The sequence below is a fragment of the Trichoplusia ni genome, chromosome 10 (genome assembly GCF_003590095.1).
Source record: "Trichoplusia ni isolate ovarian cell line Hi5 chromosome 10, tn1, whole genome shotgun sequence".
NCBI classification, from domain to species: domain Eukaryota; kingdom Metazoa; phylum Arthropoda; class Insecta; order Lepidoptera; family Noctuidae; genus Trichoplusia; species Trichoplusia ni.
In genome coordinates, this window is record NC_039487.1 from 11910371 (window position 1) to 11927596 (window position 17226).

General features: G+C 35.1%; 2 protein-coding genes across 2 annotated transcripts in view; one reads left to right on the top strand and one right to left on the bottom strand.

The window, feature by feature from the left end:
• The window catches only part of LOC113498025, a 116235-nt gene extending 113311 nt beyond the window's left edge, over positions 1 to 2924 (bottom strand). The window contains exon 1 of the mRNA XM_026877906.1: positions 2548 to 2924. Within this exon, the coding sequence (XP_026733707.1) occupies positions 2548 to 2852 (305 nt within the window). The 5' untranslated portion in view covers positions 2853 to 2924. The remainder of the gene's footprint in view (positions 1 to 2547) is intronic.
• The window catches only part of LOC113498030 (sodium-dependent neutral amino acid transporter B(0)AT3-like), a 423880-nt gene that overhangs the window by 369015 nt on the left and 37639 nt on the right, over positions 1 to 17226 (top strand). The gene's annotated exons all lie outside the window — the stretch shown is intronic.

A 17226-nucleotide genomic window follows, 5' to 3' on the forward strand; every position in this document is an offset into this window, starting at 1 on the left:
TGATATAGACATTTGGCGTCCACAGAAATGTTTTTTCAACGTGGTGAATGCACTGAACGCGTTGTTCAAATTGTCCAGTAGAAATGACCCACCACACGTGCTAGTCCTTTCTCCCAGAACTGTGTTATGATAGAGCATGATATTATTTTGACATAGAAATCATAAAATAATACAATCCAAAAGATCAATATTCCTTCCGACGAAATATTATTCCTTCAGAGCCAGGACAAATTTCATTGTGACTTTTGATCTGACTCCCATACAATAGAAGGAAAGATATCTTTTTTATCCCCGGTACTGAAATCCTATATTACAATATTTTACCATATAATTTGATCCCAAGAGCATACACTACACAATCCTTCTATTTTCATTTGGTCCCGATTTTTCTGGATACTTAATAATGGTTTACTTTGGACCCTTACACGCGATAAGACTGACCGCGGCCTATCTGACCCTAATCCTTGGCCCCGGAAGGCCTATCGTCATAATTTACCCGGATTCATCGCCATTCATAGTCCCTACAGAACCTTATTTCAACAAATCCCCATGAAAGAAAGCCATGTCGCGAAAATTGAAGAATGATTTTAGGAAATTATTCAAAACCTTCACTTTCCACTTCCATGCTATTTTATGGGATCCCACTTATTGGGTATGCTAACTCTAATAATTTTGCACCTGTTTTCCTAAACAGAAGCGAATGAAATTAGCAAAAAGCGAGGATAAAGAATAAGTTTTGACTTTAAATCTAACAATAGAGACAAGCAATTTATAGAAAGGGTGAGAACTAGAACTTTTGTATGCTTATCCTCGAATTGTCTTAGTTGTCCAAAACCTAAGCTTTTTAAACCGAATGCTTGATAATTTAGATTTTATACACATATTTATTCTATTTATATTAATTTATCTTTAGTGAACCTACGCAGTGTGATTGTAAAAATACTATTTCAACTAGCGACCCAATTTCCTTCTACCACTCATGTATTTTATTTCTTCGAATAAAAGGTGCAAAAGTGAATTCCATTCGTTTCCGGAGTATAAATTTCGGCGATAAAGTTCCAATTTTATTTATCAGGCTACCAAAATAGATCGCAAAATGTTCGTACTTCGTAAAATATTGAAGCAAATGGATATCCGAAGTGTCCCAGCCAAGTCCAACAATCTCAAAGCTGACTTCAGAATAGAAACATTTTAAATATCAGCAAACAAAACAAAATATAACTGCGATCAAAATTCAACTGTATTACGTGTCGCTAAGGCTTATTTTTGCCGTGAGTTACTGCATTAGTATATTTTAAATGCTGCATCCGAATATACAGTGGAGTTTTAAAACATTTTATTTGAGTTGTGGTTGCGAACAGTTTCCAGCCCTTTGTGGCATTACACTCATTGTTCCTTGGCCTGCTTACGATTCCAAATTAAAAAAATGTAACGGCAAACGACATTTTGCTGTGTCCGCCATATTTAATTAGAAACGTTTGAATTTTAGCGTATCTTGGAGGCGTCTAGAAATGGCCTATGATAAACTGAGTTGGTTGACTGATTTGAGTTAAAATGACAAGTGTTTGTTTTGTCGTAAAATCTTTCTTGATTTTGACTAGATAGATATAAAGGCAGAAATCGGAAAATAAACAGCGTACTTACGTGAGTACGGGAATAAAAATTGAATTTAAAAAATATTTTTAATTAATAACAAATTTTAATCAAACAACTTCCTTTCGAGAATCAAATTACCCAGATCAAATATACGTTCATTAAATAAAGTTCAAATTTCGTTACCATTTGCAGGGTTCCAAAGAAAAAAGGTAAAAGGCGATACGTCGAATAATTAATCATAACTAATTTATTGTATTTAGATCAAAAACCGGACCAATAAAAAGAATCTCTCATACCTGAAATTTTTCAGCATTCAAAAGTTATCCCCCCAAAACATTACAAGCCTTTGACTAGGCATTCGTGTAAAATTAAATATTAATTTCCGTTCTGTGGTCCTAACCTATCTAATTTATTAATTACGCCTTCCAGCTAATGAACTAATTAATATACCTCACAAATATTTAATTACCCACATGACAGCCAACAAAGGCTTCGGTTCTTTCAAAATATTTTGATGACAAACTAATAAGCTCCCAAAAGTCTTTTGTATTTAAGTCTCGTTATTTCCAGTAAATTTAAGCGGCGCTAATGAACTGCCACACTAATTAGAACCCTGACGCTATTTAAACACGGTCCACAGTTTATTATAAGATGCTTGAGTAGAATTTTATGTTTTAACTTAGGTTTTGGTTACTGTGTCTCAGCTGTCTTTTTTATAATGATATGATGAGACAAATAATCACTATTGGTAAATTAAATAGTCGTACACTGGGGAAAAGAAACTATCTGAAACTAATGTCAACACTGACTGATTAGACGTTAAGTATAGTTACAATATTTTCTTTAAAAAATATTTGTACTATTTCAGAGCTGCAATTATTGCCAATTCAAACGTATGAAAAAAAATTGCAAATTTAAAGGTATGTAAGTAAAGAAATGCAAGAGACTTACCTAAAAACAACACTCGTTCCATCGCTATCTAAGTGCACGTCGTTGAGCGACCACTGCAGCAGCACGGCCGGCCGGCTGGCCAGCGGGCCGCTCACCACCCGCGCCGGCAGGTACCGCCGCCTCAGCCTCAAACTCTTCGCGATCCTCCTATACACTGACCGCTCATCCCTATAACTACGATATTTTGGTCTGAAGTAATACCCATCTCTATAACTATCTACACTTTTGAAACTCTCCTCAAATGTCCTGTACGAGTCTCCGTATCTCTTCGACTTCTTCATGTGCTTGGATCGTTCTGATCGCATGTGTTTCGGGAGGAAGTATGGGAGGGTTTCGTCTCGGCAAGGCCGCTCGGAGAACGAGGTGGGAGTGAAGTTCCCTCTGATGAAGTTGTTCACGATCGAGTGGAGGACGTAGTCGCGGAGGGTCAGGTCCTCGAACTGAAGATGGACTGGAACAAAAGGACATAGTTATTTTTTTGTCGGGAATCGAGATTAAGCAACAAATATAACTTTTCTACTTTCAATATTAGCGAGATTATGACTTTATTGTTATGATAGACTTATTCCTAATTTTGGTTAAATCCATAAACTTTCCAGCTGAAGAAAAATAAGAGAGGAATTAATTATTCTTTATGTCAGTTAAGTCGTAAAAAATGGCTCCGAGGAAATGTAATCCGACGGCGTTCGTCTCAAAGGACCAAATAATTCTTTATTACTTGATAATGTTATTTTTGCATTAGAATTTATACTTAAATATTTAAGATCATCTTGTTTGAATGTTTTATTCAAAATTTCATCATGCACACAGCATTTCGTTTACGTATAAAATAAATTAGTTTTTTCGTAAAAAAATAATTATACCATAGATTGTATAGCTAGAGTATTGATTTTTGACATATTGTCTTCTTAAAAGCCCTTAAAGTACGGAATAACGAATACAAAATCGATTTGAGCTGCTCTCTACCTAATATAGGTCTAATACGACGCTCGTATCCGAAATGTCTCCAATATTTCAAATGACTCAGCTCAGGCCTTCAGTCCGACACTTTTCGGCTAGATTCGGAAATGGCCATTGAAACCGGATTCGGCCCGCCCCAAAAACGTCGAATGTAGGGGTCAATTTCCTGCCCGTCGCGAATGAGGACGGACGATGATGTAACGCCCTGGGAATTTCTTAATTGTTTTACTGATTGTTTTTTTGGACTACGTATATGTAAGTTGATGTACACAAGAGAAGAAGAAGAAAGAGATAACATTAGTTATTTCACTCCGCATGAATAGAGGAATTGGCATTAGTAATTTTGTTAAGTACATGGCGAAAGAACGGGCACGTACAATGGGTACAAAAGAAATATTTGTGAAGGTAGTGAATGCATGGCAACACGAAGATGTGGAATGTTAAGAACAAACTCTTCTCGATAATAAAGACGAACGAAGCAGAAATTAACAAACCTGGTCCATTTGTTTTTTCACAACTTGTATTGAAGTTTTCACCGATGCTCAAAAGTTTTGGCTGATTAAAAAAAAAAAACATAATACTCGTATTATCCTCTTATAACTGTAATGTTATAATGAACACAGTACTGGAATCACTTGAAAACTACGAATGAAACCCCGTCAAAATTTTGACCTTATTCTACAAAACCTCCATTTAAGCTAGCCACACACAGGTACGTCATATAATTTAAACCCGGTTTCCATATGGTGTGACCTCTCACATCCACAAAATCTTGTCGTAATAGAATTTTGATTTATGCTGCCATTATTGGCGCCGGCGTAATATGTTGTTCCGTACAATTCGTACCCACTATGAATACGTACTATACATATGTGTGTAATGTCGTATGTATTAATTTTGTACGTTACGCCATATTTGGAGTGGAAATGGAAGTTTGAGTTATGTTTACCCTCGTTTCCCGTTCGGCAAGCGACCTTTGGCATTACGTTGGATCACATAAAGACTTTTTAGAGCGTCGGCCTCTATTGTAAATTGTTCTGTTGTGACGATGATTGCTATCTGGTCTTTTTGTCCTGAATTTGGTCCTTCAGTTTAATTATTTGTTTTTATACTAACAATGGAATAGTAATAGGGTTTACTTAGTGGAGCAAAGTGATTATCCTAATTTAGGACTATAAACCACTTGATTGCTACTGATTTAAGTACCAAAGTGACGTTCTATAAATTCAGATTAAAAAATAACGCCGTAAAATATAAGGTGAGCTTAGAAATATGAGTGGTATAATTCCGAAGAAAATAACCATTTTATAATATTAGATTAAATAAAGCTCGCTCAAAATGAAATTAATCAGGGGTTAACAACATTTTAATGTTGCAGTGAAACTTAAATATACATTTATAATATGGTTGCAGTATACTCCAACCAAAATATAGTAAGACTGTGAGTAAATATTCAGAAACTAAGTTTTTAAGTCTCACTTCTGTGAATTCAAAATCATCCACAATTCTTGTAACAAGTTACCATGTAAACAAATTGAGAGCATATCTCTTTAGAGGTCTGTGCCCTATGGGTAAAAACAAAATAGTATATCATTGCGGCTCTGCTTTTTATAAGTTATTCTGTTACCAGGCCGTATCTCATAAACTGTCAAACTCAAAGAAGATGATTTCTATTAAAAAAAAATGTTCGAGTGCAAGCAATATGTTATGTGTTTATAAATTTGTTTGTTCCCTCAAATTTACCGGTTTGGTTTTACTTTTTTTAAGCTTTAAAGACCACAATCTTGCTTGCAGTAAAACGTTTTATCAGTCGTTTAAAATTACTTTGTAAAATATGGTAACTTTGTTGCGAGTGTAATGCATGTGATGAAAGTGTTACGCTGTCTTCACAGAGAATTTACAGTGAGAAATAGTTGAAATTTGAACCTTGGGTGCACATGAACATGGTTCAAATCTTCTCACGAGGTTACCAATTTATTTTTTTATTTTTTTGGGTGGTATTGTTTACTTGTACCACCTGACAACGGCAAAGGAAAATATCGTGCATAAACCAGGATTGAAAATTTTGGATGAATGGCCAAGCCATAAGGATCTAGCGTGGTTATTATACTCAACCCCCTGGAAGAGACCTTTGCCGAGCTGAGAGACACTTAAATATTTGACTAAAACAACTAAGTTGATTTCTATAAATCATGTTTTTTGTCAATAAAATATTACAAAAATAAAACTCATCGAAGATAATGAAACTTATGGAGGGCTTGTACTTTCAATTCTCGGTAAAAAGTGTACTGGTAAGTGACGTCATACAAGGTTTTGACTTTATATCTTCATTGTGTGTTAAAGAAACAAAAAAAAATACGTATCGGTTTTTTTATCTATCCGTCGGAATAATCAGAATTTTTCAGTCAGGTACACAATTAAAATTATAAATCAAACAGTACTTAGACATAATAATCTTCGAGATTAATAACAAATTATTTTTATTCATCTCCTCGACAAGTACAGCGGGCAGCAAAGTTTCGCTGCCGCAGCGTTCCTCAACAAAACAAATTGTCTTCGCACTGCGACGAAAACTGTTCCCCTTTAATTTATTGCAGCCCTTCTCTAACGATCGCACAACTCTCGTTTATAATGTCGCTGAGGAGAACATTATAATTGATAAAATGTTCTTGAAGGACATTTTGGAGTGAATAATTCATTTTGAATTTTCTTGAAGACTATCAATCTAAAGTATTTTCGTCGTCAAAATACTCTGCTTATTGTTTTCTGGCATTTAATAAATAGCATCGTTTTGTAACAGAATTGTCTTTAAAATGAATATCGGCTTTGTTTAAAATTAAATAAGAACTTTATTTTGTTTGAAAAAAGGTTACATTTAAATTGTAACATGTTTTTCGGATTAACAAAGATGTACTAAACACTTGTATGTGGAGGCTGATCAATCACATTCGGTTCGATCCCCGCGCAAGAAAAGCATGTGATCCAGGGATGCTTGTCCAAAGTCTAGGTGTCATTTTAATGTGTCCTAAAATTTTGTGCTGGGATTGTACAAACATTCAAGTCAAATTCCGGCACAATGATTAAATTCCATAAAGCCTTAAAACGTTTAAGCTTCAAAAAATAATATTTGTTGTACATACAATTACTTTTTATACAGTTGTAAGTGCCAGCAAGAGCAGTTAATCAAATAAAATCAAAATTACCCCTATGTCGTGAAACTTTGATTTGATTTACTGCTTTCGATCATTTCAAACGAATAGCATCAATCATACGCCAACACAGCCTGAAATTCACGTACTGATACAATCGGTCACTCAATAATTCATGAAAAAACCGCCCATATTTTATTTACCATTCAAATACTCAATTATTTGCTATCGGAACATAGGACCAGAATTTGGTACAAGGCTTTGTATAATTACGAGTACACAGGGACAAAAACGAGGCAAATTAAACTAATAAAGGGTCACTGGAGAGCGCCCTAATTAATTAATATCGGCCATTTTCTTGTGAAAATCGAAACCGATTTGGCTGAATATTTTATAGCTACTAGAATTTTGTTTCGATTACGAAATTTGCAGTTTTCTTTTTCGTTCTTGCCTTACCCAATACGTTATATCTATATAGTCTGTATGACAGTCATCCATATTTTTAACCTCTTAATTCGAATTAATACTTGTGTACAGAAGAACTCATAAAAAAATAAAGTATTTTAGTCTTTAGGTAATAGTCACACATACCAAAATTTTCACAAATTGCTGTTGCCACAATAGTATTTTTTTATGATTCTTCTATTTGCACGGAACCCTCGTTGCGGAACTCGCAAGCCCGACTCGCACTTTACAGGTTTTTTCTATCCGTTGTTTTTAGTTACATTTTATATTCTTAATTATTGTGTGTTCTCGTAAAAGCTCTTGTTTGGATTCGCTCCGTCGAACATCACAAACATATTTTCACATAAAAGGTTGACATTTGTAACACTTTTGTAAACCTTTGGGACGCCTTTAGGGTAAAGGGATGGAAAAAAGAAATTCTGTAAAAATACGGTTGAACGCTTGTCACAACAAATTAGAAAAAATAAACCTAAGGGTTGTTTTAGACAAGCATTTTTTGTGGGAATGAAAACAAAATTTGTTAATTCAAATTAGGCAACTAATACAGATAACGCGATGAATTGGATACATACCACAAAAATGTAAGGAGAAAGCAGTGGACCGGACAGAGTGGCAAAATCTAAGAGAGGAATTTGTTCTGCAGCGGCTGAAAAAAATGTGAAATTAAATGAAATGACCTTCCCTACCCTTCACGATGTCTAAGTGCTTTTGCAGCAGCAGCACGCTGTGTTTGTTATTAATTCACAATTATAAAAAAGTTAAAACGAGATACAAAGTTACCAATCACTCTCTATTAAAACGAGAGAAATGAAAACATATCATATGTATAGGAGTCTCTTAATTAGGAATTATTTTTTGGATTTCAGTTTTTTTTGTTTTGACAGTAATAGAAAGACATAATCTTTAACTGTCTTACTTTAACGGTGCATGAAATATAGCCCTCTTACAGAGCGGTGACCTTGATGCCTGCCGGAGCAGAGGGATTGTCCGAATGGGTCACCCTGGCTCCGGTAAACAAAAGGCAAAAGAAAGAACATGGGTGGGTTTTGGTCAGTAGAAGTCGAACACTCCTAACTGATACTCAACCCAAAGTCGAAGGAGTCATTTGAAGATATCCCACCAGTAAAAAGGGCAAAGTGCCTATGTTGTAACGACGTCAAAATATTGCCTGTTACTATTATACTAAACTAATATTGATTCCAGTCCAACGTTTCACAATGTCAGCCCAATTTATCTTTTAAATATTTTATGCGACCTTAAAAATATATTTTCCAAGGTTTGACGTGTGTCGAGAAATATTGCAAACGCTTTTGAAATATTTTAAAATATATAAATCCACGTTACATTTATGATGCTGACATTGTATGCATGTGTGTGCGTTGTAAGCATGTGTCCACTTTTAAGGAGATACTTGGAGTCTAGTATACCACATAATAGAAGTACCTACATAATATTGAATGTTGTTCTGAAGTCGGATAGAAAGGGTTAGGACAGTATACCTGCGAACAGCGCTACCTGTAGAACATACGAATATACGTCAATGTATAGCTTCTTCTTCTCTTCATAGAGTCGAGGCACTGCTGCTCATAGGTCTGTATCGTGAGTAAACACGCCTTGGAAAAAATCACTGGTGTGCTAGCTTCCTTACGATGTTTTCTTTTACCAAGTCGCAAGCAATAATTTTTTTTAAACGACTCCCGCACTAATACCTTTCATCGTACATGCATAGTGGGGGATTCCAGAAATATTCAAATCACATTTATTAACAAAGGCACCCAGACTTAGAACAAGTATCCTTGGATCACATGCTTGTCCTAAGCGGGGATGGAACCTGCGACACGTCACGCACAATAGATTTGACGTGGTGACCATGCTATCCGAGCAGTCATACTTGGAAATACGCTCATAAATTGAAAAAAACCACGTTTACATGCGGGTTCGAACATTGTCATTGTCTTCGCAGTCCAACGGACGTACCGCTATGCCATCAATGCTTTAACAACCCATTAATTTAAGAAAGAAATTAAGAAACAAGTAAAATCGTCTAGGAAACCTCTTGCCTTGTCAATGACCTATTGAATATAAATCAACAGCCATTCACAGCACATTATCAGAAGGTAATAAATCAGTCGTTTTATTCCGTTTCTGAATGCATTAGGTTTGACTATTTGGTTTGTGGGTCAATCGATCGGCCGGCACTTTTGTGTGGTCACTGTACTTTTGTATTTCGTCAGTATTGAGTAGAGTTGGATATTCTATAGCGGCTTATATCTCGGTATTGATGTTAAAATGCAGTTTATTGAGATATTAAAAGAGATATTTTTAACGACGTAGTGAGGTTGGTGATTAAGAAATAATAAAAAAAAACTACCTGTAACGACTGTCAAAGATGTAGGAATAACAGCCGGGACCCACAATTTAACGTGTCTGCCGGAACCGGAGGAACTCGTTATGGCAAAGAAGGTCACCCATCTACGGACCAACTGCGTCAAACGAAACTTAACCTGTGATCGACTCACTTATGCGGTTATAATTAAATGCACCTCCGATGTAGCAGGAATCAATCGTTTAACCGGTAGACCGACGGACCTGTCAGAACATTGAATATGATGATAAAAAAAACATTAAATAAAACTGTATCAAGTACCATATTAGTATCACTTCAGTACCACTTCAGCTCTGTAGTCTCATTTATTATGGAACAAGGAAAAATACGATTCATATCAATAATACAAAATTTTCTTGACATGCCTCAACGATTCCATCCTTTTTTCTCAAGGAAAAACATCCTGCACCCGGTTAACCCTTCCGTTTCCTTTACCCACCGGTCTTGCAAAAACATGTTTTAGTAGGTCACACCTGGCACTTCCCACGCTTGCCTTACCTCATGAGTGAGTAAAATAAATGGGAAATCATCACACATTAAATGGCAACAAATTCGGCAGAACGCTGAGTTATGCCTCAAATATTGGGACTATAGGGTAAAAAATACGGTTAAGTTGGCAACACTAACGGATTGGGCGTCCGAATGTTTGGGATGTGATATATGTGGTTAGTTTCACCCAGAAGTTTGGGAAATTGATTTATATAACGTTAAATAGTTTTGTTGTGGACCTGAAGATTTATATTTATCGTTTAAAAAATACTAGTAAGCACTTTTTATTCTTTATATTCTCAGCCATTAGTGTCCCATAGTTGGGCAAAGGCCACCGACTCGCACTTGACCGGTATCTTTATTTGCCGCAATGCCGAAACATGCGAATATTACCGTAAATAATAATATTATCCCGAGAACAAAACTCAATCTTCATTTCGAAACGAAATCACTTTTATCTAACGAGGATAATACGACATTTACATACATTGAGAGTCCCATGTAATCATATTATAACAAATGTTGGCAGCCAGGCTGGTCACCAACCTTTGTAAGGGGATCCATTGAAGCCAATGTTTGTACATTGTAGTATGTGATCAAGAATTTGGTTAATACGTTAGTGGTTGGATAGATGCTTTCTGAAAGCTTGTGGAATGGACCCCCAAAAATAATTTGCCGTTTAACAAATTTATGACCGTAACAACCATTGATGAACTTCGATATTTATTTTTATTTATTTCCGCAACAGAAGTACATCCTTTCGAAAAATTTCGACTGTCTAGCTATCACAGTTTGTGAGATACAGCTTGGTGAAAGACGGACAGACAGACTGGTGGCTCAGTAAAAGGGTTCAATAAACATTGAACCCTTTCCTTCAGGAACGGAACAGCAGAAATTCAGAATGTCGATAAAAACGTCAAGAACAACTAACCAAACGTTGGCCATAGCTTGGCGGTAATATTTTATATGCGCGACCAACACGACCCCAGAGACAAAGAGTGGAATGGTGCATCCATTTTGATAAAAGTCAGGTTTTTTTTCTTTTTTTTTTTCAACATCATTTGAGTGTATTGTATATTGTTTTTACAATTATTGGTAATGGATTGGTAGGCACGTGTAGCTGCTAAAAAGGATTAAAAGTATGATTGTCAAACTGCCTTCTTTTTCGTTTTTAAGAGAAAATAATTTTTAGGGTCCGGATCTCATGATACACTCGTATTATACCTACATGTACATTTTAAATGTTCACTAACTGTGTATTTGAAAAAAGAAAAGTTTTCCCGCTTTAAAAGCTACTAATACTTAAAAAAAAGATCCTTATATCGCAGGAGGTTTTAATCTATACTTCTATACTTCTATACTAATATATAAAGCTGAAGAATTTGTTTGTTTGTTTGAACGCGCTTATCTCAGGAACTACTGGTCCAAATTGAAAAATTAATTAAAATTAATTTTTTTGTGTTGAATAGACCATTAATAGAGGAAGGATTTAGGCTATAAACCATCACGCTGCGACTAATAAGAGCGAAGATAGGTACAATGGAAAATGTGAAAAAACAGGGCAGGTATAAATCATAACTTATATCTTCTACCCACGGGAACGAAGTCGCGGGCAACAGCTAGTAATCATATAAGAGGCATGACCAAAACACGTAGACTCAGAAATAGCATCCGTAGATCACACAAAAACTTGTCCTACGCGGGTATCGAACCTGCGACACGTAACATTCGGTTATCCATATTCCATTGAACATAGTTGTTATTTAACATTGGTACGTGTTATAAGCATGTAATTAAAAACCAATTAGTTTTTACCACGTTAACTGGTTGTTAAAACATAATATAAATTGTTAATGTTTCTAGGGTTCCATGCGGAAAGGGTGAAAACGGAACTATATTACTAAGATTCGTTGGCTGTATGTCCGTGTCTGCTAAGGCTGTATCTCATGAATCGTTACAGCTATGCGGTTGATATTTTCGCTGAGTATTTTACATCTGTTGCCCTTATAAGAACAAATATTTTTAAAATAAAGTTTGTTTACTTTACGGTAACTTTTTTTTTCTTTATAATATTTATACAGAATCCTCAGTGCCGCAAGTTCAACGCACTCTTGATCGATTCTTATTGTATTATGTAACAGAAGATATTTGCAGTGTTACACGCAGAGTTTTATGTGAAACAATCTATGAGAGTGATGTACAAGCTGTACGTACTGATTTTATTACCACGTGAGTATTTTATATTTATTTTTATTCTAAAGAAAAGGATTTACACAAAAAAACGAAGGCAATTTGGAAAACATGTTCATGATGTGGATTAAAAGAGGATTTTATATTTGGTTTACTAAGAAATAGCAATTTTTTATCTAAAATATTCGATTTGACTCGAAGACCTGTAATTTCAAAAATATTAATAGCAGTTTCGTGTAACTGTGTCTTTCGTGTACAAAATAATTGTAAAAAAACAATTAAATAATAACTTATACTAAAACCTTGACTTCGTTCCAGTAACCGGCGTCCATTCTCTAAAAAATGACTTGTTCGACTTGGATGCCGACGACATCGTAGCATCGGAAATTGGTGACATTTACGAAGCGCGACGTCTTCTCAATACTATCAAGGACTCCCCAGAAGATGATAATGCAACACAAGCCAATAATACCAAAGAGAACAAAATCGATATTTGGGAGGACTACATTCTAACTAACAGTGGCAACACCAGTGCAACCACGGAGCGAGTAAGGCTGGCAACACCTTCCGCAGACGAAAAAGTCGCTGTAAATATAACAGTGAGGGACATTCGAAGAAGAATGTTGACCAGACAGTTGGAAAGAATTCTAAATACAGACTACAATTACATAAGTAATTTCAATGTAGAACAGGATCACTTCACAATATTAACACAGCAGTATGACCAACTGAAGGAGAAACAAAAAGCACAGGAAAACAGAACTAGGAGAGAGTTGTATTGGGACGGCGACAACCAACCGAGGACTTGGCTCCAGAAATTGAGATGTCTAAACTTGATGTCACAGTTCATATACGCAACCCGATACAAGCTATCCTACTCGCAATTATTAAGGAAGAAATATATCACCAATTATCGATACAAACTGGGCTACTTATTCGCTTTGCTTCGACACGTAAAAAATATGCAGAAATGGGTCTACTCCGCTTTGAAAAACTGGGAGACCAGAATAGATACGATTAATTTCCATATAAAGTGCTTTGAAAGGATAATGCGGTTTGATGTTGATATCAAGGATCTGATTAAACATATCATTAAGATGGAGTACCTCAGGAATATGGAATACAATCCTAAGTTCTATGATTACAGTATGGAACATAAATAATACTACTTTGAGACGATATTAATATACAATTAAATGGATACACAGTATATGTTGTCCACCACTTATCATATAGTTTTTTAGAATAATTAAAACTCTTTGTAATTTCTCATTCATCCTATTCTGCGTTGTGCTCGAACCTGCACTCTGCATATAAATCTACATGTACCATCGCAAGGCCTCAACAACAAACATGGTATTACATAAAGATAATTTGACGACCAGTGTGAAAGGTTTTTTATTGGAACTTTATAATTTACTAGCTGTTGCCCGCGACTTCGTCCCCGTGGGTAGAAGATATAAGTTATGATTTATACCTGCCCTGATTTTTCACATTTTCCATTGTATCTTCGCTCCTATTAGTCGCAGCGTAATGGTTTATAGCCTAAAACCTTCCACGATGAATGGTCTATTCAACACAAAAATATTTTTTCAATTTGGACCAGTAATTCCTGAGATTAGCGCGTTTAAACAAACAAACAATCAAACAAACTCTTCAGCTTTATATATTAGTATATAGATTCGTCAAAATTGGAACTCTGTCATTAATCCATGCTAATATAATGAAATTCGGCTTAAATGTTATTTATTTAAAATAGTATGTACAATATGTACATAGCGCTTTTTGGCTATTTTAATTATGGGGGGGGGGGTAATTGTTACATAGAAAGCAGACGACCTCGCGGTTGTTCGCCAACCAGATGGACCGACCAAGGAAAAGACTCATTGTCTTCCAAATTCTATGTGGTGGTGAGAGACCGATGGAGGCAGATCATACGCGGCAAATTTTGCTCTGATTCTGACTACGATTCTCAGATATGAGGGACCGATATAAAGAGAGATACATAGTGAAAGAATAGGTATAATGACAAGATCACATTTTATCTCGCGTATTCTCACGGAAATACGTCGGCGTCTCTCGGAGTCGCGGGTAACAGCTAGTCAAATGAAGTTACGTCTGCTGCGTAAGAGAAGTGCATAATTTTAGGAAAATTTTCTACCCCAGTGCATGGGCCGAGAAGATTCGCTATGCAGGGAAGATCAGCGTATTCCTGACACTACTACAGCAGTCTTTTTCTAAAAGATGGCTTTGGAGTCAGAGCATGTGCATAATAATTTGTTACAAGTAAAAATTAAAAAATATATATTTGAAGTGTCTTCCTAATGTTTTTATTTTTCATTCGGAAGTCTGAAGTATTTAAAATCCGATCCAGTATTCTATAATTTGAAAAATAATAACGAACTACAAACTCGAAACCGGAAAAAACAAAACGCGCTTGTTCAGAGCAACAAACGTTTTTTTTGCCATGTTCATTTATTCAGACTCACAGCGAGTTACTGGCAACCTGCCAAAACAGACTGGCACCGAACCACCAACCCTCCATCTCCTCAAGTAAGAGTATATCAGATGTGGAAACAAGACAGTGCTCTACATGACGTAGAACGCCGTCTCTTTTTCACAACTGCTTCCCTTTTCAATAGAATATTGTAGGCTCCAAGGCGCGTAATATTCAAAATTTAAATTTGAATATCTTTACAAAAACCTTTGTTACTTTTATTGAATACTCAGAAATATTACACAATATTACATTCTATATAAGCATACATAACTCGTTTTTTTTCAATAAATTCTTTTGATATTAACTGAATAACCAAGGTCTTGTAGTACTCGTACATCGGGAAGAAAAATATATTTACATATCTTTTAAATGATTATATATCTCTCCATTAACGACGAAGAAGTCTTTATATTGTTTTCAGTAGCCATTTTAGTAAATAATAACTCAAAAGCGATAAGCCGCGTACTTTGACCTGTCTTTTCGTACATTTGAGCGTTTTTTATTGATGTTAACGATTGTAGAAATGTCACTTATTTTGAGGGGTAGTTAAAGAAGTGAGTTCATAGTGACTAAACGGATATTAAAATGTTAAAATAGCGTGATCGCTAACTTAAAATAACATAATCCAAATAATTATAAAAACTGAGTAAGTATTAGCATTAATTACAACATCGCCCTAAGATCGCGTGGCAAACAAAGTTTTATAAATAAGAATCTTTGTTGGCAATCATATTACGTAGGGTTGTCACGATATTTTGTTTTGGTGTAACTGCACGCAGTTTAGGGTTGCTTCTGTGAAAATAGGGCAGTGGAACGAGCGTTGGTGAATGGCATAAGCGCAAAGCGGGGGATTGTAAATGATTCTCCCAAGGGAATAGCACTGGGTCTTAAAGAAATATGTATTATTAAAGTGGTGGGAGCGTGATACGGCATTACACAGCGTAGAGTGCTTTCTTTCAGATGTAAAATCTTAGTTTGAGAAATATTGTTCGGACAGGTTTACAAATAGTGTGTTTTAAATGCTCGTTTTTGGAATGTTTCCCCACGTCTGATGAAAGGAAGATGTATGTGATGACTAAAAATACATATTTTTTAAAGCTCAAAAACCCCTTCTTAAAATTATTATGATGAGAAACAGAAAAGTTGATTTCTGTTAACAGAAAATAAACGGATTTGTTATTTATCCATTTAGTAATTTATAAAACAATACTTAAACAAAAAAAATCTTACATTAATTTCCCACAAAACTAGTTTAGCGGTTCGACATTTTCTTTCCTTTTTTTTTCGATCTTTAAAAATATAAGAATATTTTTATGTCTATTTTAATTTTATACAGCTTGTTGTTATTTTGTTTTATGGCCATCCGCTTTCTTCCATCCTTTGAACTGCAAGCACGTTAGTATCAATAAAAAATATAATCGCATGATAAATAACGCGATTTCCGAGTTCCACTATCGCTGTACCGGGAGACGACTGCTTTATAGGAATTTGTACTTTAAACGCATAGTATTTAAGTGCAGAATTGCGTGGAAATTACGATACTTAATATTAATTCGCTTTAATAATTTTGTTAATAGCTCGAGCTGAGTCAAAATGTTTCGTTGTTCAATTGTTTTCCTTAATGTAATCAGTAGCTTCTTGTTAAATAAGTAGAAAAATAAGGAAACATTTTGAAGCAGCCCTTTTGGACAAAAGGGACTTCCAACTCTACTCAACTGGGCTTTTTTAATCTTTACTAAGTCTTTCATGTCTCTGCCCGCGTAAAATATGGTGTTCAGTAGTATTTGGTGAGGGTACAGAGTGGGGAAAAGGATACGCAAGGGACCAAGACTTACTATTGAAGTTTTTAGAGGCATTAGGGACCAAATATGTTTTCAGTTTAGTGGGTCAACGATGGGTCACTGGTGGGTCATTTAAAGACACGGCTCATTAGTCTTGTTTGTCTCTAGAGAGCGATGTCACACATTACCGGCGGAACTTTGTTAACAGCATGGCTAGTTTTTTTCTGAATTAATGGTATCTTTATTTTCAAGAGAGATGAGTAAAATAATATTTCCTTTATTCTAAATCATACAATTTATCGTTATTTCACGGGACTTACAGCAATAATGTAAAGTAAATTCTTTTATTATGTCAAATATTGATATGAATAACTACGAATAACTACGTTAATAAGAATGTATGACAAATTAAAAACAAATAATATCAATTTAAGATATTATATAAATATATAATATAAATTTAATATAGTTTTTAAGGATATAAGATTAGGATTATTTTTAAACATAGCTTTTGAACTAGTTAGTCTGTCAACCAAAGTTTCTTTAATATCACATAGTTTTCGTCCTTGCCAAGAAAAATGTAGAGTCAAAACGTCACTTAGCAAAGTATCCTTTTTAACGACATAAAACATACGAGCATATTCAAGTATTTCCTTTTCTAATAACCAACCGACCAAGCAACCCAGTCAATATCTTCAGCTACCGATAATCAGATAACAGCTATTGAGACATGACTCAAAATCTCTAATTTATTGGCTA